The 25,710-nt window shown below is 39.3% G+C and overlaps 1 protein-coding gene across 1 annotated transcript in view; it reads right to left on the minus strand.

Moving 5' to 3' along the window:
- Positions 1 to 25,710, minus strand: part of Dpr1 (defective proboscis extension response 1) — a 709,894-nt gene that overhangs the window by 344,225 nt on the left and 339,959 nt on the right. The window contains exon 3 of the mRNA XM_076823800.1: positions 13,291 to 13,501. Within this exon, the coding sequence (XP_076679915.1) occupies positions 13,291 to 13,501 (211 nt within the window). The remainder of the gene's footprint in view (positions 1 to 13,290; positions 13,502 to 25,710) is intronic.

Consider the following 25,710-nt stretch of genomic DNA (forward strand, 5'->3'; position numbering starts at 1 on the left):
ACATTTTGCCCAACTCTGGGCAAAGCCACAGAAAAAAGTTAAAATGTTTATTTTGCAGCGCATTTTGTAAAGTGCATATATATTTAATTCCAATCTTTTTTCAATCTGTATGATAGTATTAAACATTGGGTAATAGGATAAATCTGGATTTGCTTATATTTTTTTTGCAAATAAATAAAAAGAATTTTTTAGAATGTGTTTACACAGCTGCATTCCTTATTAAAAATACACAATTTTGCCATTTATATCGTTCTCCTAGCTCGAGTAGTTTCCATGATATTCGACCAAACATGTTCTGACCCTCAACTTTGAGAGCTGCTTTCACCCCTTCAACGTGAATGTCAGCCGATAAAAAAAATACATGTGAAATATTTTTGTAAGACCCACTTTCTACCAAAGTCGCATCAAAGTCGGTTATTGTCACTTCGATATGTTGCCTTATCAGCCTAAGTCCCAGGCATAAAATCCCCGAAAGCAGAAGAGCATGAGGCTATCCGCCCTCGACTCCACTCATAAACACGTTGACGCTAACATAATGGTATTTCTAAAATGATTAGGGTTTCACACGTAATACTTTGCACACAGGGACTTGCGAGCATCATTCTTGCAAAAACGGATGAAAATCGGAGGGTGACACTTTGAACGCTTCCCCTGTCAGCGGTTTTATAGAAGTGTTCAAAAACTGTCTCCCCTGAACGGGACACAGGCCATTGAAGGGGTAATTTGTCACAGAAACAGTGCAGCGGTGTCACTGCATGCCATGCTACCCTGTCGGACACAGCAGAAACAACTTCACTGGCACCGCAGCAAGTAATTGCTTGCGAATAATTTTCATCCCTTAACCTTTATTCCCATTTTGTCCAAAGTTCAAGAAGCCATTCCCTTAAGAAGCTAGTTCCATCGGTGCCCAGTGAAATTAAAACGAAGGGTCAGTGGAGAAGAACCGTGACCCGCAACGGAGCCAAACAAAAAAAAAACTGTGAAACTCGGGTGCTGAAAAATTGAAACAATGAAAAAACTTTTGAAGAAACTCGGAGGAAGTTCAGGATCTGCGAAAGTTTCAAAATGACATGGCCAACCCGTGAAGTCAGAGAGCAAATGAACAATCCGGCGACAATCCGGCACCTTCGGTAACAAGAAGAAAGGGAACGGTAACCGCGGCTTAAACCAGGTGGAATGGAGGGGCCAATAATAATAATCCAGCGAACAAGATCGCGAGAAGAGAGAATCAGCCGGCAGATGCTTTAATCAAAGTAAATTGCGCTCACGAAGGATGCTCGAGAACTCAAAAATTCAAAAGAGCTGGAATCTCTGCAGGAACGTAGTTCAAGCGATTCTAAGAACGTCACCATTCTTTGTCTCGGCAATGAAACCAGTGCTAGGGGTGACAACACCCTTAAAGTTTAGAATTCGTCACTAGTTTCGGTTTAAATAATTTCTCAAAAATGGTAAGCCCTATCGAAATTTTGTTCAAATAATATTAAAAGAGCATTCAATTTTCTACAATTACTGTATATATAATTTTCTCGTGCTTCCAACCATTTTTTAGATAATAGCGTTTGAATATAGAGAGGTCAGCACATCGCGCGTATGGACAATACGTCAGCGCCGCACAGATCTCTACATTCAAACGCTATTATCTAAAAAATGGTTGAAACCACGAAAAAATGATATATACAGTAATTGTAGAAAATTGAATGCTCTTTTAATTTTATTTGAACAAAATTTCGATAGGACTTACCATTTTTCAGAAATTCTTCAAATTCAAACCATTGATGAATTCTAACCTTTAAGGCCTGATCGGCATCCTTTCCTGTTGTCCGATTGCCATAATCTTTTTTAGGAACTATTTTTTTATGAAATGGAACCATGTTAGGGGGTGAGAGCAAAAGAAATCGCAGGCTGAAAATTGTGGCCACCCTGGCGTGGCATAGGTACTAAGTAGTTCTCTGAGCTGATGAAAACATCGCGAATGAGACACGAATATTCACCAGGGAATATTCCCTGTTATTAGAGATGGTTAGTGATACTCCCCATTTCCCCGAAAATTATCTAACTGTATGTTTGAGGGGAAAGAAGTGCAGGGGGAGGGGATTATCCACGGTGGAGGGGCCGCGCTACTTTACGAGTCCTCGATACTCTCTCCTTTCCTCCGTTCGATCGTTGCTGCCCATTCCAGATTGAGCTTGGAAAGTTGCCAGTGCTGGGGCCATCAACTTATTCGGGTGTAGCCGCATTCAGAAATTGAATATTATTTGGCCCCGAGTCGATGGAATTTGAATGAAAGCGGTCGATCCTATTCCGCCGTGCTGGGGGTCATTGTTTAAGGGACCGGGTCGCTGTTGATGCCGAAAGTTGGATGGGAAAACGTTGCTAATTTAGCCGCGACTGGCTGACACGGTAATTTTGCATCGGTGCTGGTCGTCAGATTCCGTAATTGATCGTGATGTTATGCTCGGGTAACTAATTTTCGTTTATACCGGAATCGCGCTGCAATGCCTGCCTATTCGAGGCGCGGCCTCGTAAATAAATTACTGGTATTTATACGCGTGGAATTCTATACCGCGGGAGCTATTACCTAATTACCAGGCTGCGCGATAAATGAACACTGCCACTGTTATTTTTAAGATCTGTGATAGAGATGAAAATTAACGCAGGACGGTGGATATCGCTGGTACTCGCTTTTTTTTGTAAGAGATTAATATTCTGCAGGGAAGGGTGTGAAATAATTCATAATTTACAATAAAGCATTCATGACTAGATTAAAATTTTGTTCTACATTTCTAGCATTGCTAATTTTAGAGGATATTAAGATTCACATTTCGGTTTTTATTAATAATTAACAATTTTTAGAGCACGATAAATTAGAATGTTGGTAAGATTGGGTATTTTAGTGGAAATATGTTGTTTTGGTCACGACTGTGAGAAATTAAAAGACAGGGTAATATCTTGATTTTTGTTTCTTAGATATTATTTAGTCTCAGGAGGGATGACATATGGTATCGTTGATTTCTTTCTAGAAGAAATTACCCCACTACCAAGTGGGGAACGTTTTTGTATTTAAACTACAAATTTTAAACAATTTGATGGCATATACGGAAGACGTAGATATACGGAAAACTGGGAAAACACAGATTAACCTTTAGGGGGTGTTTTTAATCTGAAGAACCAAACAGTAGCAGGAAAACAAAATTACCTAGGACTCTTAATACTACTTATCAATTATCTAATATTAATCTATTCAAGTCCCCTAAGAACCAGAAAGATTTCAAACAAATCTAAATTCTAGGGTAACTGTGGTTCTCTACTTACTTAGTAGAAATGCCTAGCATGTGGTCAGCCACAGCTCACAAGGGAAGATCCAGTACCCGGAAATTCAAAAAATTCTAAAACTTTGTGAATGTTTAGGGAATTTCCTTCTGATTACAACGCAATTTTTGTTTGCTGCCCAAATTCACCCTAAGGGGGTGTAATTGACCCCTGAAAATCCGGTTATTTTCCGATTTTGTGTGATAACTCGTAAACAGTAAAATATTTTTTTTTTACTAAATGATAGATCTAATTAGAAGAAGTAACTTTTGTCTTGAAACTTTTTTTCTATCTCTTACAGATTGCGTGTTACAAATTAAAATCGAAAAATAGCCGAATCTTCAGGGGTTAATTTCACCCCCTTCGAGTGAATTTGGGCAGAAAACAAAAATTGCGTTGTAATCAGAAGGAAATTCCATATATATAGTCACAATGTTTCAGATTTTTTTAAATTTCCTGGTTCGGGGTGTTCCCTTGTGAGCTGTGGCTGACCACATACTAGGCATTTCTACTTACTATGGAACCACAGTAACCTGAGAATTACGGTTTGTTTGAAATCTTGCCGGTGTTTAGGGGACTTCATCAGATTAGTATTATATAATTGATAAGCAGTATTAGAGTCTTAGATAATTTTGTTTTCCTGCTACTTTTCAGGCGGAAATCTGCTACGCATTCACAAAGTTTCAGAATTTTTTGAATTTCCGGGTTCGGAATCTTCCCTCGACAGTAGTCACGTCGTGGACAGGTCGTACATTCAACTTTGATTATAAATATGTCTTCAATAAATAGATCATTAAAAAATTAAATACAATGGTTCCAACTCATTATACATGTTAAAAATTTGTTGCTTCCTTTTTGCAACAAGAATTAGGTCCCTCCCTTCGTTCACTTGTTTCATTTCTATTTCATATAACTAAAACTGTTATCATATTACTTATCAAAAGATAATCTACAAACGTAATTGCTTAAAAACATATGTTAACGATTAGAAAAATTAATATAACCTTAGTATTACCTACACACTTTCAGTTACAATACAATTAAGTTGATTTCATGATTTTCTCGAAACCAAGTATGTAATACCTAAACAAATAAAAACTCATATTTCGCTTAGCTTTTGAAATATTCCTTTCACTTACAGAGAAGGCATTCTATATTTGTTATTATTACTTTTAAGTTGTCAACAATATTATACGACGCATGATGTTCAAATGAAGACTCAATATTACAGTAACTATTCTAAAATATTATACGTGAATGTAATTGCAGCTGAATGCGCGTGGTAATATTTGTAACCTGATACTTGTAATCCAGTAGTTTGTCACTGCGGATGGTCTTTAACGTCCGCTCTGTCAGTAAATTAACGTGTATTTAATTAATACCGCGAGAGGTAGCGTTGCTATTCAATGTGCAGCGACAAGCTTGCGGAACAGCACGTGAAAAAGAAATGTTGACACATCGCATAAAGTACATTTCAGTTTCAGTTCCGCTTCGAAAATAAAAACGGCGTAATTGTATTACTTGTTTTCCATCATGAGGTAGAACGTGGAGTGAACGTTTTAAAAACGCTTGCCGGTGCGACAGAATATATGTACAATTTTGGTGGAGTTTCAGCAGTTCCTCTCAGTTTGAGGAAAACAAAAAACAGAAGGAAATTTTATTACCAATAAAAACGGTGCGTTAGCTTTCATTTGTTAGCTTCAAATCTTTCTCTGCGGAATAAAATCTGTTATTTACACAAAAAAGTTCGCCACACACCACACGAGAATCTCTCTTGCAATCGAAACACCAATCGAAGGGAAATAATAAAATTACAGTAAAAACTTCTATCCGATATTACGTACCTGCGAGCTATTTTTCTTGGCATTTAAATAAAACTGTCTCGTATCAAGACAGTAAATAAATAATGTAGATTTAGTTGAGGTGAAGCGCTTGTACTTTTAACGCAATTTTAAAAATCGTTCAGGTTTCAATAGCAAAATATTTTTTAATAAGCCCAATCATCACCGACACACATATCATTATATTGTAACATAAAACGTCTTCTTTAATATAAATGCTTCCATCGAAACAGTTCTAAATAATCGACAAATTGCCAATTGATTCTTTTTCATGTCGTAATATGAACTCCCTTTGACATTCTACTGGCACGTTACATGGCAAATTTAAACACAGAATAAATAAATAAAAATCTACGATCACCCCAAATATCAAACTCGAATCCGAGTATCCAACCCCGCGCAAAAATGAACTTCCACAATCCCTCGTGTAATTCCTTTTCGACCCAACATCCGAATCACAACTTCCGAAACCTGCGCACCCCCAATCAACCACCCCAATGAGCACACAATACAAATGACCAAACCTCTCTGAAAGCCTCCCTCCAAAATATATTTAGGTCACATACACGAACCCATTACACCAATAACCCAACAAGAAACCAAGAAACGGAGGGCGGAGGGCTGGTCGAGCTCGATCGATATCTGGATCCGCGCATTACTTTCCGTTTTGTGTCCACGGCCGCAATTACCCCCGTTGTCGCTGATATTAGCCCGCTAATTCTGCTGGCCATAGTACCGGCGTTAACGGCTTAACGGCTAATGTATACGCTTCCTGCATCGCCCCAAAACGCCCGCCAATCCCCCTCGTCCAGCTGTTGCGCGACTCCCGGTCGCACGTAGCAGCCCCGCGTGCATAATGCCCGAAGGATGCTCTCAGGAGCAACGCGTCCTCCGGCCGGATCGCGCACCCCCCTTGTTTTGGTTTTGTCCGACGCCACTGACACCGTTATTGTTCCCTAAATCCGCGCCACTTAATTAGCATTTTCATCAGCGTGTCAGGCACACCACCGCTGAGGATGATACCTGACGAGACACGCGAGGCTCCATGCTTCCCTGGGAGGGGCGGGTCGCGGGTAATCAAGGAGGAATCGGCTCTAATCGCCACCTCGTGTAAGCGTCGCTTACAGGACACGTGGTAGGTATGTTCGTTGTAAATGTGGTGAAGAGAGCTATTACCATCGGCTCACGTTATTCTTCCTGTGCCTTTCTTATGCTTTTTGACAAATCTGAAACTGCGCCTCGCCTTGGCGCGACTACAATCGGAGGACCTCTCCTTGAGGATACTTTGAGGAAGAGAGGCGAGGTGTAGTGTGAGTGGATGCAATGCCAACGCCCTCAGTGGCTGCGAAAACAGTGGTCAATTACACCGGCAGTGAATTGACTTGGAAACTTCAGGTAGAGGAAAGCACAGGTGAGGCGAGTTTAGATGTGAGTGAGAAAAGAAGTCGCGCTGAGAAGAGGCGTAACGAGACCTTACTTTTAGGCGGAATATTTTGGCTGATAAATATTTTTATTTCGAGGCGCCAGCTTTCTCAGCCTCAGCCCCAGGTTTCTTAGTAGAAGAACGCTACAAATTCCCACCGGGGAAGAGGAAATTATATAATACACTAAAGCAGAGCAAAGCAGAATAAATGACCACACAAACCTCCTCCCAAAATTGTCACTCAGGCCTCCCCAGAAGACTCAAAAGGACACACCCTTCAGATTTATTCATACCAAACCACTAAAGGTAGGTTCTCACTATGCCTCGCCTCGCTACGGCGGAACTTCTTTTCGCACTCACATCTAGGCTCGCGTCGCCTCGGGTTTTCCATACCTGAAGTTCCTTCCTTCTTCCTTTAGCGGTCACCGAAAGCGGTGGCATTGCATCCACTCACACTGTGCCTCGCCTCGCCTCTTCCTCAAAATATTCTCGAGGAAGCATCCGCGGCTCGAAGTCGCGCCGAAGAGAGTCGAGGCGAGGCGTAGTGGGAGCCTACCTTTATACATACACATCAACCACAACACTAACAGTTTACTCCAGAGATTGTCTATAAAAGTATAGAAATTGTCATGTTATATTAAATAATCCCTCTAAGAAAAAAGTTTTCTTAGCCAAGACACCAGTTGTTCTGGTCGATGTGCCTATTTTCAAAGTCCTCATTGTGCTCGGTTGACAAGGACCTGCTGAGCCTAATGATGGGTCAGAGGTCCTCTAGGAGCGCCGGACTCCCACGTCGCCTAGCAATGACGGATATTCCCTCACCCTGACTCCTAGGTGGTGGTCTTGATTCTATACCCTGGGCAGGGGTTAGACAGGGCTGCACCAACAGTGTAACCGAATTTGGTTAAAGACCTGAGCTCCACCCACATTGAATTATTTTTGAGCCTGTATACAATCATCCTCTAAATTTCGTAGAGTCAGCCTCGAGAAAAAATAATTTGTAACCACCTAGAATAGTGCTAGTGATTCATCCGCGAACAATTGCAGTTTCTTCAGTTGATGAGTTCAGCTTCTGGAAGGTTCAATTGTACAACGTCCAAACGTTCAACTAAGCCTGTGTAGGTACGTGGAGCACATTAATAAACTGTTTACGAGTATTAATAAATAATCAATACTTGTAGTTACTAACATTACGATGCATTATAAAACTAAAGCAATGCAACGAACATATGGTGCATGTTGCCCACAAATTTTTCAGCACTTAATTGTCCCTACTCAAACTTTTCTATACCATTAACTACGGAAGGGCAATCCATGCTTTCCGTTAATGCGCCGAGTTGATCAATAACCCAGACCGTTCCTATCGATTACCCTTTAACCTGAAATACGTGGTATTCCAGGGCCAGCAGCTTCCCTTTAAGATTCCATTGATATACCTAGGAGGGCAGGCGCACCATTGAAATTACTCCAGCCAACACGTAGCTTGGCTCGTGTTATTTTGACAGCGGCGTAGCTAACGCGCTTCCCTTCTCTGGGCTACGAGTGACGAGCAAAAAATGCATTAGCGGTTAATTCGTTTGTGTTCATTCAGATCCTGTCCGTGGACAGGACTCCGTTCCATGGAACGGAGTGGAATTACCAAGGGAAGAGGAGTATTTCCCCAAAGATCCCGCGACCACTGCCTGTCCCCGTTTTTAAACTCTCCCGCTGGAGATTCCGGGAACGTAAATTAATTGCGGAGGATTTCGATTTTAAATCGTCGTACGAAAGGACCCAGGTGCTCCAAGAACGCTCCAACGTGGCGTGTAATCTATGGGAGTATCGTTAAGAGTAATATTCCTCGGGTGTAATTTCAGAGGTTATTACTAATCAATTTTAGAAAACAGATGGGATAACGTAGCACACTGTTTTCCTTAATTTTGCAACGTCAAATTGAATCAGTTCAGTAATTTAACGAATAATATAATGGGCATTATCTATATTCTAGAATATACTGTACAATTCTGAAGGGAATTTGTCTTTAAGATTTCAGGAATTTTGACTGTCACAGAATAGCTTGTTTAGAAATAAAAATGCATCGCTCAATTAAGGGGTCTCCCTACTTCGACGGACTGAAAAGGAGCGCGATATTTGGGATTTTTTTGAAAGAGGAACCCTCAAATTATATTAATTGAAAACTTTATGCCTATATTTGTACATATTTAGGCAACATTTAAAAAAAAATTAATTAAAAAAAAAACAGTACCTGAAACTTTAAACGCGTTTTTCTCAAAACGATGTTTTTCGAATTGGTTAGCATGATATCGCAAAAACCAATCACCTGATTTACTTCAAATATGGCATATATCTTCAGTAGATGTCCCATTCTCGCTGGTCCTAAAACTAAGTCGGCTTTTGCAAAATTAGACTTTTGCGACTTAAAAAAACAGCGAATTTTTTGCAGAAATCGATGTCTGTTTTAGACACTGTCATTTTTTTTTTAATTTTCAGTATTTCTCATTTAATCTAACTCAGGCGATAGCCAAACTCATACAGATTACCTAAATTTTTAAATTTTCTATTTCCGACAACTACAACGGCTGATTTTATACTAACAATGCGCATATGATTTTTGTAAGGCGCTCTATTCGAACCACTATAACTCCGGACATAACCACTATTCTTGCATACAATTTTTTTTTCATATTCTCTAAAGAATAACAAATGAAGCCACGAAACTGGAAGTAAATATATGCAATGGTTTGGTTTTAAAAAATTCCCAAATTTCGCATCAGTTTTCGTCCGTCAAGGTAGGGAGACCCCTTAAGATAGGCAAATTAAAACGAAGGTTTACCGTTACTAATCAATTTCGCTGATCTTGGGTGAAACGAAGGCTTATACAGAAAGCTTTTATTCTACATTCTGCATGTATTTTTTTCGAATAAATTACCATACGCCCGGGTTAACCACCCGCCCTGCTCCGCCTTGTACACCTTCAAGCCTGATTATAATATTTCTATCCTCGATCGAATTGTCATCCATAGCACAGCGCCAGGTGAACGTCCGAACGAAAGCTGTCAGGCCACAAAAACCAGGAAAAAGCGGGGAAACAAAAGGTCCCAGGAACTCGGCGAAAAAAACTCCACAAATCCCATTTAACTTATCACCAGGATGAACACCGGCTATTAACTAAAGTTAAACACATTCGAGCCCGGGATGGCTCCACTCGGCAGCCAGCAAATCTCTCTGCGCCCCTCGCGACACCCGCCGTCGCGCGTAAAGTTTCGAGGCGCGCTTTTTGCGCGACGGATTTGTAAAATTGATTTCGCCATCGAGTCTATGCTTTACGGCCTGCAGCGTCTACGCTCGGCACCGCCGTCCCAAAGAAGGGCGATTTATTTCGCGTGTACTTTTTACCCCCTCGCACGAACTGCAGCCCTCCGCACACATTAGACGCCCCGGGGACACAGCCGCGCATACACGGGCGATTCTACGATCGCACACGACGGAAGAGACTTAACCTCCACGGCGTGTTTCCTCGCAGACGCTTATCGAGCCGGCCCATCCCTAGTGCTCTTCTTCTATTAGAATACAACTCCTTGGATTCCTCCTCGCCCACCCTTCGTTCCCTCGTGTCTCGCACTTCGCCAGTCCGTTCTGCGGCAAGTTTCCACCTTTCATCCCCTATCCTGGTAGGATTTTAATGTCAACGCTTGTCTCCGCGGCACCGCGCCTACGTCGAGCGAGCGCAGATAAATCTGTTCCTCTTTCGCCGGCTCGTGCTCGTCTGCATGCAGAGGACGACGCTCGGGAGGGGTGGAGGCCACGAGTGCTCGGAAAATCAAGCCCCTTCTTTTATTTTTTCTTAGCGCTCGACGATTCTCGATGGATTGTCGCGTCTGCTGCGCCTTTTTGCTCGCCTCCGTAAGCAGGGATTCGTGCTCGAGATGTTTTTAGGGAGCCACATAAGCGCCGCGAAAGGCACATAGATTCCCAGCGTCGTTCCGCCGCGATGGAGTTCACCCCTCCGACGCGAGCACGGGGTGGGGGCGTGATCGAGCGCAGCGCTGCGGCCCTTTGGCGCCGGCTCCTTCCTCAAAATTCTGCTCGCCATTTTTACTCGTTTCAGCGACGAGTTAATGACCAGAGTTGTGGCGTGGGTGGATGAATGGGGGTCGGCGCCCTTGAAATGGACGAAACGAGATGGGACGAAGACGACGGGTCTTGAAACGTATTAATTTTTATGGGACGTGTTTCGGTGGACCGACACTTGAAGTAATGGTATCGTGAATGTGCTGTTGTTTATAAGGGGAGGATCGGGTGATTCTAGTAACTGGGAGGAGCTATGGCTTTGTTTTAAGCGAGGACACCAAAGAATTATGGAGGAAAATTTTGCACGGTTTAATGCAAAATTACAGAGTGCAATTGCGGGGATCTTTTTTAATGCAAGTGTATTTTTTTATGAATATCTATCGCCCAAGATATTCTGCGTATGAATAGTACATGTATGGTTATCGAAAATATAATAGTTTTTCGGGCATTTTATATTACATTTTTATATTCTAACGACCCTAGTAAAAACTGAACACTGATATGAAGACTCAATGTTAAACAAGGAATGTTACAGTGATTTGCATTGAATACTGACATGTGGTTTGGAATATTATATTCCCTTATTAATGGACAAGAAATTTTTCACCTCTTACAAGGGAAGATCCCGAACCCGAAAACTCAAAAAATTCTGAATCTTTTACGATTTGGTAGATCTAATTAGAAGAAGTAACTTTTGTCTTGAAACTTTTTTTCTATCTCTTACAGATTGCGTGTTACAAAATAAAATCCAAAAATAGCCGAATCTTCGGGGGTTAATTTTACCCCCTTAGAGCGAATTTGGGTACCAAAAAAATGCGTTGTAATCAGGAGGAAATCTCCTAAGTACTTACACACAAAGTTTCAGAATTTTTTGAATTTTCGGATTCGGAATCTTCCCTTGTAAATTAAATTCAAATATTTCCTGCTCATTATTATTTAAGCTTAATGCCCCACCAAAGAATTTTAGGAAATTTTCTCCATTTCTTTTATCGCGTTATACATCTATGTTTGGCGAGAACAATTGTATCGATCGTTAGTGCAAGTTAACTAACAGATTTAGCCACACTTTAGACATTTATTGCTTGTACTTTTTACCTGGTATGTACATATGTATATTGTTCCTCTTATCAAAAGTTATTCCTCTTAGTCCCCTAATATAATAATAATCATCATAATAAGAGGCGTATAACAAAGCTTCGTAGATATATAAAAATAACAAATTCCAACTTGAATTTACAATTTACATCTGCTTCTGCATTCGTAAAAATTAAAATACGACAGATTCTCACTGCCAAACGAAGCCAAAATATTAACGCAGAAAATAGCATAAATGTGATGTGATTGTACAAGAAAATTACCCATAATGTTCACGAAAAGCCATCAAACGAATAAAAAAACAGCGAATGCAATCTGCCCATAAAATAAGACAATGCCCCATCGTAAATGCAACTAGAAGAGGTCTTTTCTACCCCTCCTGCTCTTCCTCTTGTCACTTTAGCCTGATTCTCTGTAACTGCCACTCAAGCTAACTACGCCCGTGCTTCATACTTTACACATAAATGCAGAAATAGGGAAGAGAGACGCAACAAAATCATCATGGCCGGCAAATTGAGCGCCCGGGTGGCACCCTGTCTCCGCGGCCTGGGGCGGGCGCTGATTGCAATTCGCGAGAAAGTTGGTCTGGCGCAAAAGATGGACATAATTTGCTGCAAGTGTTGCTTTCAATTCTCCAGAAAACTGGGGATGCACGGGGGTCGAAAGTTGACGGGAATCGGGTTAGAAGTTGCAGAGTTATTGAACTGCAAAGATTAAGTTCTCCGCGAGGCAGTTATGCCAATATGAAAGCCTTCCGTGCTGCGCGAACAAAGTTGGGTTGTTTATAGCGCGCCTTAACTCCGAGCTTCCGATAGGGAAATAACTTATTCGCTGTTGCTCGTTTTATTTCACGGCCGCGAGATACCGCAGACAGGAAGACGGAACACGGACCGTGCGTTATCGTTATCGTTTCCCTTAATGTTTCGAGAGACTCGCGGAAGAAGACGTCCGCGAGAGAGAGCCGGGCATCACCGACAGGTCCTACTATCAGCTGCGGCCGAATTAAGGCCAGCTATACGGACGAATACTTCCTAAGGAGATGTTAAAAGCTTCCCCAGTAACGGAGTTCTCGATGAAACTGGTAACTGATAACGAGAAATCAAACTTTAAGCGGAATTTTATCGTACCCGTTACCATCGCAAAAACACTTTGTACACGCGCTGAATACACCGATTACTCCACTTACTGCTACTCAAGCTTCATGAACTGGCTTTCATTCTCACCATGTTACGGTGTAACCATAATTAGTGATACTATTGTTATTATTCCACCTAGCAATTTTAGTATTTAATCGCGAAGTAAAGAGTTTCCTGTCATTAGGCTGTAATTTAAAAGTTCGGGAATCTGAGCGACAATTTTAGGGTGAATTAAAGATTCAACATTCGACCGGTGTTGATCAGCGATTGCTCGAGGTGCATGGCGACCCCTCGAGGAGAATCGGCTGCTGTCGAAGGGTGGCGCGTCGAACCGGGAGATCTCCCTTCGAAAGATGAAAATGAACGCGAGCCTGGCGGCTCACGTAGCCGGTTGAATAATTCAGAATGCACTCACCGACCACGTTGAGGCTGTAGTTGAGCGACATCTTCGGTTCGGTGCTGACCTGGCACTCGTAAACCCCGGAGTCCCGTTCTTGGGGCGACTTGATCTGCAGCGTCCAGTTCTCAGACTTCTCTGGATGGATCACTTGGAACCTCATGTCTGAGGTGTACCTGTAGATGCCAGCGCTCAGGATATGCATGTCCCTTTTACGCATCCAGGACACCTGCAAGATAAACAGCAGCGGGAAGGGTTTAAGTCGGTGATTCCCCTAAATCCGCGTTAGGGGTTCCCAGCCGCAGCTGCGGACCCGCTGACTTAAATCTAGGCTAAATCTTGAGGAGACGCGACAGTAGTTGGGGTTTGTTTAATAATTAGCTCCAGGGAGATGCATCGTTCTTCGTGAGATGCACTTAGGCTTCGTCATACAGAATGGTTTAAAAAAAAGGGGTTGGAAACTTGTGGGTCCTACATTGCACATCTAAACGAGTGATACAGTTTTTGTGAACATTTATCTTGGTTGTAATATTTATTGAGTTGCGGAAGATATTGCGTTACTTTCGTTGAAAGTGTTTTATGTGACTTCTTACTGATTTAGTTCAATAGAAATTAGTTTTAGTTTGGATTAACGATTATAAGGTGTAAAAATATGTAACCCCTTTTTTTGAAATATTCAATATATACGGTGTTCAGAAATAAGTATTCAGAATTTGCAGGATAAATAGTACCTACTCACTAAAGTGAGTAAAAAATATTTGATAAATGTGTGTTAAAAAAGAACCTTGTCAGAGTTAGAAGTGATTTCGAGTTTCAATAACGCAAGTGATTTGATTGCTTCCTACTTTCTATTTTCTTTCTATTTTCTTTCTATTTTCCTTCTATTTTCCTTCTATTTTCCTTCTATTATCCTTCTATTTTCCTTCGATTTTCCTTCTATTATCCTTCTATTTTCTTTCTATTATCCTTCTATTATCCTTCTATTTTCCTTCTATTTTCCTTCGATTTTTCTTCTATTATCCTTCTATTATCCTTCTATTTTCCTTCTATTTTCCTTCTATTTTCTTTCTATTTTCTTTCTATTTTCGTTTTCACAAAAAGATTATTGTGAAACGTGGTTTGTGTTATATAACTTTATTTTTACATAATTGCATCTGCAATGAATTTATCAAAATTGCTGAAGTGCTAACAGTAAAACTGTTCCCCAAATATGTTCCTTTTCCCATCAGACCAAATATGGTAAACAGTGAATAAAGCTGTCTATATACAATTCCCATTAATTAATCAGGAAGTTTATTTCGTGTCAAGGATCGTTTCAAATTTTAAAAAAATTTCAAACAAATCCCTGAAAATGGAATATTTCAGTTCGCCAAACTTATGCTTAATAATTAATAAGGTAAACTGTCGTTCATGCTGCGTTACACGCCGCAGAATTTTCTTGCCCCGGAAACTTGTCTGACCACGGTGCCTAGCCAGAGGATCGTTTCATAATTAATTTTGCGCCTAGGCTGTCCCACCCGGTATACGTGGTTACAATTAAAAGCGTTTCAGACGTTTTACCCGCGAGAAGTTTTTGCGCTGTAATTACACCAAGTGAAAATTAACACCGACAACGTAAATCTAAGGTGGTTCACGCCGTGACCTACCTCTACGGTCGCTCACCTTTTTGCGCCTTAGCTGTAGGGTGCTTTCAAAGGGCTTGCATGAATGACGATTATTTCTGTCTATTCGTTGTTACCAGTGAGTGATGAACAAGTGAAAGATCCAAGCAGTTTTCGATTTATTAAATCCTTCTTGGCGTACGCGCCATATTAATTTAGGTAAGCTTCAGTAAAACGGTTATTTAAGAACCGTTTTAAGATATTAATATCTTCAACAATTTTGTAACACTTCACTTTACAAAAATAACGTTGCAAGATAGTTTCACTCGTTAAACTTGTATTTTGACTTTGATATTCACATCTTTTGTAATAATAGCAGATCTGAAACCGTAAGAATCAATCGGATTCTGGACCAAAGGGTTCCTTCAGGTTTCTAATCATGAAGCACTTACAATCTTTCGATTGACTTAGGATTTATACGGTAACTTACACTCTCAAGTGTTCCACTGAACATCAAGTATGTATCTAACAATAAATAAGACCCTCAATATTACATAAAACCACAAATCATCATCAACCCGTCTCCCTTAATTAAATCTCTAATTTCGTACACAAAGTGAACTTGACATTCCTCAGCAGAAGCGCACGCTACAAGCCACAATCACATTATTAATATCCTTTAATCTAGGTTTTAATCGAAATGCAACGCGTGCATCTCCCGCGAATAAATTCCATCTACCGCGATGCCTTTGGCACAATAGGAGCACAGTTTTTTGCAGCGTCCAGCCGGACCGTTCTCCACAGACAGAAATTAAAACACTGCCTCTGAATGTATAAACCCCGCGCCATTATTTCTGTCTTATCTCAAAGCTTTTTACCCGGCACGACTATTTTTACGATTGTTTTCGTGCCTCTGATTCGTTTCGCTTTTCCCATCCAGCCCGATATTTTGCAGTTTACGGGCTGATAAGTACAGATTATCGCTAACAACGTGAATTTCGACCAGTCGACGTGCGTGCACCGTGAGCTGACTTTGTCTCCCTTACACAGTCGCGCGATCAGATATAACGTGTTTTGTACGCGAGCGTGTCTGCTAGTGGTTTAATGCGCCGTGAGAGTTTCGGAGGTTGAATCACGCGGAATATGCATAATGCAGCAGGCGGGTGTGCAGTGAACGAAATAATATATAACTGTAAGGCGGGAATAACTGTGAAGCATGTTGTAATTGTCGTTAAATAGATTCCCTGTACGCGATAAATTTCATTCATTATTCCGATATCCTGTTGAGCACCCCCTCCCCCTAATTGCACCTTGCATTGCACCTCAATGCGCCTGTAACGTGTGGCTCACTCCTTTACGTTACGCGAAGCAATTAGAATCGCGTTTCTGCAGAAACCAGAACTTCTGGTAAAAACAGCCTCTGTTTCTGCTTAACACTTTCGAGTGGCACGAGGTTTGGTGAAATATTGTGCCAAGTCAGTCAAGCTGTACCAAGCTTTAAGTGTGTACCGAGACTGATGATTTGGGTCTAGCCGGGTAAGCATAGGGAAAATGGCCTCAGTGACAATTTTAGTATTTATGTATAACAAATAATCCGCTTTGCCTAAAAAACCACTGAGAGAAATTTCAGGTCTCTACCCCCACTCGTTAGGGTGATATGGGGATAACAACCATAAATATTACTATTTTTTTTCTCAACAACTACTTAAGATATTTGAATGTTTCAAAATGTACGTGGTAGGTGTTCTTACCCGGCTAGACCCTTTAAAATTCCTATGTTTTCTATTAAATCTTCATTAGAGATCTTCATTTTTCGCATAATCACCGGTACAAATGCCACATAATTTGGATTACTTAGTTTTAATTAGACGTAATTCGAAATGTATTCTGTATACTGAATTAAAAAAAAATTGTTAATAACATCTGTTGACATCGACTTTGTGATTTAAAACGCTTACAACTTAATGTTAAGTTTGGGTTAGAGTGTTTGTAGGTTCTATTATCTCCTAATTAGATATGCATAGTATCAGGTCTAACTACAATAATAAAATAAAATCTATTTAAATACAGCCAACTAGTTTCTTATATTGAAATGGATAGTAATTAATTAAGAAGTGTAGGGTTCCTTGTGAAGGATAGTTTAGAAATTCGAAAGAAAACAATGATACAGAAGCAAACGAAATTTCATTAGATGTAGGTCTATTATTTATAATTTTATTAAAGGGATAATGAAACGCTGTACGTCACAAAGCGACTTTTAATACCCTCTTTGTGTGAAGTTAACGCAATATCTAGTATATCTCGCGCGTGTGTGTGTATCATTTGCCCTATCGATCCTAAATGATGGTCATCCTGTTAGTTGGTCGGATTAATTTGACTAATTGGAATCTCTTGGGGCAGGATTGAGCAGCGCCTATTAGTTACAGCTATCTAACAAGTTTACAGAAGAGGCCAGAATTCAATGTGTTGATCAGTCAAACGACAATTGCGGTTGACTAATTCTTTAATTTCCTCTAATTTGCAATTTAATTGATTGTATCCATCAAGGATGTTTATTTGACGAAGCTTGCATAGAATTTACTATCACACGCGACACATATTTTTGTATGCAGTTGGTCACTTTTCACTATGTATTATCTGTGCAGTATTTTCTATTATCGCTAGAATTATTCATTGATTCTCAATTGTAACTGGAATTACAATAAATTGTAAATGATTATAAATTCAATTCTATACAATGTTTGTAGGTTTCAACTTAACATTTTTTCCACAACACTTTCTTGGACTAATATTTCGAATAATTTGATTTATTTTAATTATAGATACTAGAAAGATTTATTTCTAAACGATTGACTGTACGATGGAACGTACTTTGGAAGAGTAACTAAATTCAAATTATGAATAGCGTACCAAATAAGACACCGATTTATAATTACAATTAGTGCACCACAAGTACGTAAGGAAGTATCGATCTTATATTTCAGTGATCTCTGAAATTCAAGTTTTCCCTCGCTATTTTTCGCGCAAAGTAAAATCCTCTTACAAGTTCATAGCAGACATTAATTATTTTAATCCCTTGAATATTAATTACTTTCTAGATAGTCCTCCGGTATTTCCCAGATATTTTATTATTATGTGCTACAATTACCAGGACCATGCTAATCTACGGTATATATAGGCGACATTAGCAGTGTAAGGTTCACATACCTGAATATCTGTTAATTTAATTAGTAGTAATATGTTACAACCCTTCCATTGAAATTGCAGTTAGTTAATACGATGTTAATTATTCGAGCGAATGTTAATGCACACGTATCATTCCGCGCGCAACGATGAATTATTATCAATGCAATAATTGGCACGTTAAACCTAAATTAATCGTTAAGGTAATGAAGGGCGGCATAATTGTTTAGGCCATTAAATATAAGTCTCAACTGGTAGCGCCAAAATTCATAAAACACTTTGGGGGCGTCCTTAAATTACGTAAGGGTAATTTTGGCGATAGAGATTTCATATTCTAACCCCTTGCTTACGTAATATTTTTTACATTACATTTTTTCAGTTATTAAACTCTTTTTAAAGGTTTATATAAATATAATTCGTTTTTAGGCTACTCATATTGAAAATTAGGTTTAACAAAAATTATGTAACACGCTACCTGGCTTAATCGTCCACCCCCTCTAAGAAAACGTAAGAAATTTGAACCCCCTCCGTCTCAAAAAATATCTAAAGCTTACGAAATAAAAAGTATCCCTCGCGAAATGGATATCGATCCAGTTTAAAATATTTCAGAGTGGCTCATGCAGATTAATGCCATACGAATGTTATATCTATTATATTGCCTCGGTGTAGTTCATCCCTACCAACAGCCATCGAATTAGCGCCGTTGCCGCTAATACTACTAGACGTTGCATCGACTAATACGTTTGCGAGAATGATTATCGATGGTGCCTGTTAGGCATTAATAAAGCAATGTCCACACTGTATTTCTGTCAAAGGGACGATTGTACACGCGCTTCGTGCAACCTAATAGAAACGTTTACCTAGCAAACTGTAAACTTGCCCCAAAATACAGCAAACTGGACCACCAACTTTGTCGTTAATTCTCTTTTCACAGCTGATAAATATCGGGGAGAATCAGGTTTAAAGTTTTGTAAAGTTTAATCTGTTTGCAAAAAGAAGATCCTGGTGCGATACAGTGTAGACAATATTATTATTTAAACAAACAGTTGTTAGTAAACATATACAATACGTCTCTTTTGGAACGAGACTGTGCCTTTTTATATATTTTTCTGTATATTTTAAGAAGTATTCCAATCTTTGTTTTGTAAACTATACTCACAGCAAGATACAGTCTTTGGCTTTTATGTCATGAGAAAACAAAATTTCATTATGTGTATTTAGTCACTAATAAGCCACAGATGTGGAATTTTTTGGCACAATCTGACTCCATTAGTCTGGACTAGTCTCTGCCAACAAATTTTCCAACTGATTTTGTGTAATAGAATCAGTGTGGCACAATCTGACTGCTTATCAGATTAACTTCAAAATATACAAAACTGCCACAGCGAATAAACAAAAACAGCTGTTCAGGAAGGTTAAATAGATTTGCACAAAGTATCCACTAGAATGCAGGACAAATGGGAGCTTCAATCTCCACTGGAACAAGCTTGCTATATCCAATATAGATGGAGGGGCCTTCAAAAACACCATTTATCACAATCTAACCCCGAGTTGCACAAAGTGACCCCTGATGTCAGTACACGAATTACAACCGAGGCTGCTACTTAATTACTTAATTAAAAGCAAAACTTTAAACTAAAGCTTCTCGAGAAATATTAAATAACGCGTTCTATGCAGTTAAGGGGGTAGTTTAACTGCCCGCTTTCGACGCCATCTTTGAGAATTTATTTAATGAAAACGATAACTTTATACTGCATGGCTTTTTGCCTGCATATTGAGGTATGTTTGACGCGATACTCAGAATTTTTTCCAGCATTTTCATCGCATATATACATAAATATAGTCGATGGCGTCAGGGCTTCACAAAAAACTGTTTGTCGGGCGCACACGTAGCGGTTGTCCCCGCCAAAATTAAAAAACCTTTTTCATCTTCAAAAGTGTGACTATGATCGGTACTTCAGTCATCCGAAAAGAACAAAAATTAACAAACTGACGGCTCTTGAAACAAAAACTGTATATCTCTACTAATAATTCAAATTTCAAAAAATCGGTTGGCAGAAATATTAGTCACACCAAAAGCTACCAAATAATGCAAAAAAAAATTGTTACCCTCTACACTGAGGAATCGCCTCTAAAAGTTTTGAGTGAGTACGCAGCGCGCTACGAAACACTTCGAATATTTCTTCCAACCTTTAACAGCATATTCTAACAACTAAAAGTGCAAAAAATAATTAAATTTTCGGATCCGAGGTTCTTATAAGCCGAGATGGGCAAAAATGTAATTTAAATAAAAATTTCGTCTAACGAATAAAAGTTAAGAAAATTATTCGCCACGTGTCGAATAAAAAAAATAACTTTATTCGTCAAATAATCTGAAGTTAAAGTAACTTTTACTTAATCCGTTATTTAACCCTCGGTTGTCACACTGGGTCAAATTGACCCTGCAATTTTTTAAGCAAAAAACTTTTTGTCGCAACTCTTATTGCTTCAAATTTTTTTTTAAGCATGATGACACTTTAAATGTCAACTCTCAACGATGGGCATATATTCTCCAATGTTCAAACTTTATCTCAGAATTTTTCAGACTTAATTTAACAAATAGTTTTTAAATAACAACTGATTGAAAATTGGCAGGGTGAAATTGACCAAGTGCGACAACGACGTTCGAAAAAAGTAGGTGTGACAACCGAGGGTTAAATAATCCTTTATTTATTTAACGCCCAACTCTGCTTTTTAGGTGCATACCGTGCATTAACTACGTACAAAATTTATCCGAAATCGGTGCCTCGAACCTCGCTGCGCTACCCTTACGAGACGCCTTCGTTCAACGTCAAATGCCCCATCGGATTTCACGCGCAATCCGGACATTGTTTACAGTAGCGGTAGCATGGCCGACGAATCTGCGAGCGTTTCATTATTTATGAGGTCGCTGAAACACCCCGATCAGCGCTCATTCGATATTGACAGGTATCGATCTTCACCTGTTCACCGGTCAAACACCGTCGCTCGTCGAGCGGCTCGATGAACGTCGGGCCTTTCGAATCGCCGAGATGAAAAATGAGCCACGAGTCGCCGGAGCAGCATCTTAATGGTTCCTTTCCGAAGCGTTGCACCACCGATGCAGTCGGCAGCGAATTTTAGGATGTTTAAGCAGGCTTACGAGGATGTGCGCGTGCGCCTGGGCGAGTTTCGCGCCGGGGAGAGATATAAAATTCTTTGCTGAGCTTTCGAGTAGGAATCGTATTTCCTCACTCCGCGTAACGCGAAAGGGCCGCGGATATCGAGGCCAACGTGCTCAAAGGAGCAAACGAGTGTCTACTAATTTCGAAGGCGACGCGAACAGCTACTGAACCGTTTGCTGATATACATATGTATGTATATTAAATGGGAGGCTGCTTAAATTCGTGCTAGTTGGATTTGGTTATAATTCGTCGAATTGGAATCGTCGGGGTGTTCTGTGGACTGCTTTGTAAGAGTGGCTTCATTTAGGAAGAAATAATGTAGGAGATATTCTGAGAGAGTATTTGAGGACCTTGCAGCAAGAGGGGTGCAATTTTTCACAGTTTTTGAGTTGTGACGTGTAATAGCTATATAAAAAATCTAGGGCAGCACCAGATTTGAAAATTTTTCAAACAATAGAAATAAAAGCATATCGACTCAATAACTACTGCTTAAGGGGACCTTTCGGTCTAGAGCCCCCCAAAATAGGTGATATTTAGGAATTAATTAAAGGAAAACTAGTATATATAATTTAATGGGACTTCTTGCATTGTATTAAGGATGTTTTAAGTTATAGAAATATATTTTTTGTTTTATAATTAATTATTGCAGACGGCACTGGGGAGTCGTTAAAGTCAAGGCGTCAAAAAATTGATCCAAATCGGTGGGACCTGTATCTCCAATAGTTATTATCCGATTCGACTGAAACTTTTTTTATTTTGAAGAATCTACTTCCGGCTAGAGGGGGGGGGGGCAGAACAGATTACAAAAAGACATTTTTTTAGAAAATAACGAGACTTGAAGTTTGAAATCACTTTTCCCCTATATTTTTCATCTTTCAACGCCTTTGAAAATTATAAATTACAAATTTGGTGTATTTTGTCCGGTATCCCCCCTAGCCAGAAGTATATTCTTCAAAATAAAAAAGTTTCAGTCGAATCGGATAAGAACTTTTGAAAATACAGGTCCCACCGTTTTGAGAACACTGTTATTGCCCATGCATTTGCCGCTACTCAAATGCCTATAACTTCGGGAATTTTTACGAATTTCAACAAATCCTTTTAAACACGTATTCCTAAAAGGTTGAACATTCGCAAAATGAAATAAAAAAAAATCGACTTTTAGACCGGAACGTGTAACAATTCTCTTTTTGATGTTAAGTCAAAGCAATCATTTTGTAAACAGATTTCTTTAATTTACTCGAAGTTGGTAAAGATGGAGCTGCACCCCTATTGTTGCACGGTTCTGATTTACAAGGTGTGGCTGTAGCGCAGAGAAACGAGAAACGTTTTATAAATCATTTATCCTTTTCAATAAAAACATTTCAATGAAACTCTCTTTCAAAATACTCTGCGGCTGAGCTTATGCAGTGCCCGATTCATAATTTCCATGAAAAACAACGATTTTTAATTTATATAGCTTTCAATTGCTGTGCTGTACTTTTTTTTAATGTCTGAACCATTCTTCCCGAGTTTGATTAAATATTTCATTACGATTCCTTGTATAAAATTCCGGTTATGTCTCTGTAACTAACAATCAGCACAGTGGCTTCTTTCAAAGCGTGCAGTTCACATGAAACTAAAACTGAACGTTCTGCACCTTGTAGAACGTCGACCATTTAGCGTACTGTTCTGCATCGAGTAAAATGTAATCTAAAAGAACTTTAATAAACACTGCTTTTTTATCATCAGAATTTTTTATACCTGCCTTGCTAGCCGATTAGGTTTATACTCACAAGAAAAGATTGCGACGTAACGAGTGGTGTTTTCGAACCGACTTTAACCCTTCGTTGACACTCTGGGTGTGAGCCACCCATAAGCTGATTTTGATGCTCTGTACCTTCTGTATGCAAAATAAATACGTCTTTTTTCCAAAGCCGACTGACAATCCATTTTTTTCTCAAAATATTATATCTGAACAACAACTGTATAGATTTTTAGCATCTAATATTGAAATTTGTAAAAGTTATAATTTTTTGAAGACTTTCTTCTTTGAGATTTTTTTTTACTAAGACTGTGATAAAATTCCAATCGAAAAACTATTGTAATACATTCTAGAGACCTTGAAATTGACCCATAATTTTTCTCACAACGATTAGATTCTTTAGATGAGAATGGCAGTCGTTATAAAATTGTTCTGGGTGTGAGCCACCCAGGTATGTCAAAGTTGATTGAAAAAAGAGGTGTGCCAACGAAGCTTTCAAATGTGGGAGTAGTCGAGTATCAAGAACTCCCACAATATTAGGCTCGAACGATTAACCACTTTCGTAAAAGACAGTTTCAAATAGTAAATTTCCAAATTGCGTGCTCTATTTGGTAAGAATTTGAGTACCGAAAACTGGAGGAACTTTGCCAGTTAATTAACATCCATTAAAGAAGGAAAAGAACAAAATTTTCATCCATTTTCACACTTGTACAATCACAAAAGATGTAATGTTATAATATACTCAAAACAAATGAAAATATGTTGATTAAAGAAATGAAATAAAAATATATATATATAAAAGAGAGTGCATTGAATATAAAGGAAAAGAAATTTAAGTTCAGATGTAACTTCGGATTAGTAAAACTTTAACTGTTACATAATACTATCTATATGATGTGCTAATTTTACCCCAGTTACGGGGTAACATTGGCAGTTAATTAACACGTATTAAACTTTTTAAAGAAGAAAAAGGACACAAATTTCATGCAGTATTACCATTGACACGGGGAACATTTTCCGATAAAAAAAAAATAATTTCAGCACTCACAGTGTTTTCTAAAGGGACTCTTGTATTATGCAAAGACGCAAGCGTAAAATTCACGTTTGAAAAATGCCCATTCCGGGAATTAGCTCCCATTTCCCCGCAGCAAATTTCCTTGCTGCCAGATTCACACGATATACTGATCACTCACAATGGCTTCAATGCGTAGCAGCTCATCCTGTAATAATCAATCAATCGCGCAAACGGAAGACTGATCCCTCGTTTACAGAGCGGGCTGGTCGGATTCCGTGCAATTTACACTGCGAGAACTTTCGTGCCAGGGGGGGCAACAAGAAGACGCTTCTGGTCCGTCGTGCAATAACATTGCCCGATTGACAAATCGTGAACTGGTTCGGCCCCGTCTGAGGAGCCCGTGCTCCGGCGAACTTCCGCGGATTACTTAGACGACAGTTCGAACAGCGGGAGGTATTTGGAAGCCAGCATTCGCAAATATCTGCGGCGCGAACAATGGACACGCTACGTTGGATAGATCGTTACAGGAATTCGTTCGTCGAATTTGGAATTCCATACGCGATCGACTTATACCGAATAAGGATGCGCTCGTCTACCGTTCGATGTATCCTCCGAAGTTCCGAATATCTGCCGGAGGATTCTGGCAATGCACGGGGATCTTATTACGCGTTTTGACGAATCGATTTTTGCGAGGTTCAGTGTGGGACACGTTTGTTATACAACGGTGACGTTGGTACGTTTTTTTTTTAAATTGTAAGTTGTGGTTACTTGTTTGAGATTTGTTTGAGTAACGTAGGTGTTTGAAACTGTGAAATCGGTCAAACCATTTGTGGACATTTCATATGTCAATATAAAATTGCAGTTTGCGGGGTATGCAGAAGGAATAAAATGATTAATTATGTGTGATTAACCCTTCGTGGTCACTCGTGGTGTATCGCATCTCGGGATGCGTCTTTGTCAATATTTCTGTAAATTTTTAAACCTTAAGAGTAAAATTTCGTTAAACAATCGCCTTTATCCATAATTAATTTTTTCAAATGCAAATTTCAACGTACCAAAATTTACATTTCTAGAAAACGATTATTAGAGCAGGATTGTACGAGTATTATGAATGTACAATTAGCACTAAGAAGTTGAAAGATTCAAAAATACAAAAATGGTGACTCGAAAGTGACGCTGGGGTGCAGTGAACCCCCGCGTGACCATTTTGTGATTATAAAAAGGTGTAACCACGGAGGGTTAAATGAAATGTAAGGGATGTAAGTAGGTAATGAGATGTGAGAATTTAATTACAATTATTTATTGACGCACGCCACGCGACCAAAGCCATCGGCAGTCCCAAAAACGAAATTCAGTCGTTGCTAAGTAACAGACAGACATGCAGCCTTCTACAGAAATATATTAGGATACATTTAAATGAATAAAATTGTGACGATATCATTTTTATGTAACCTATATAATATTATGGATTTCATATTAAGTCAAAAATGGAAGTTCAAACATCCTCGTTATGTCTATGTAAAATTTAATTTCAATTTTAATCATACAAATTTAAACAAATTATGAATCACTTTGGCCATATGTCGCATCTTCTATTTATTCTGTAGTACTTTAAACTGACAGTATTTTATGACTACGTGAAAGTATTCAAAGCATTGTAAATTAATAGTCTCCCAATAAAGTCTGACGAAACTAATTTTTGTAGGAATTATTACT

Source organism: Andrena cerasifolii, chromosome 12 (assembly GCF_050908995.1).
Source record: "Andrena cerasifolii isolate SP2316 chromosome 12, iyAndCera1_principal, whole genome shotgun sequence".
NCBI lineage: Eukaryota > Metazoa > Arthropoda > Insecta > Hymenoptera > Andrenidae > Andrena > Andrena cerasifolii.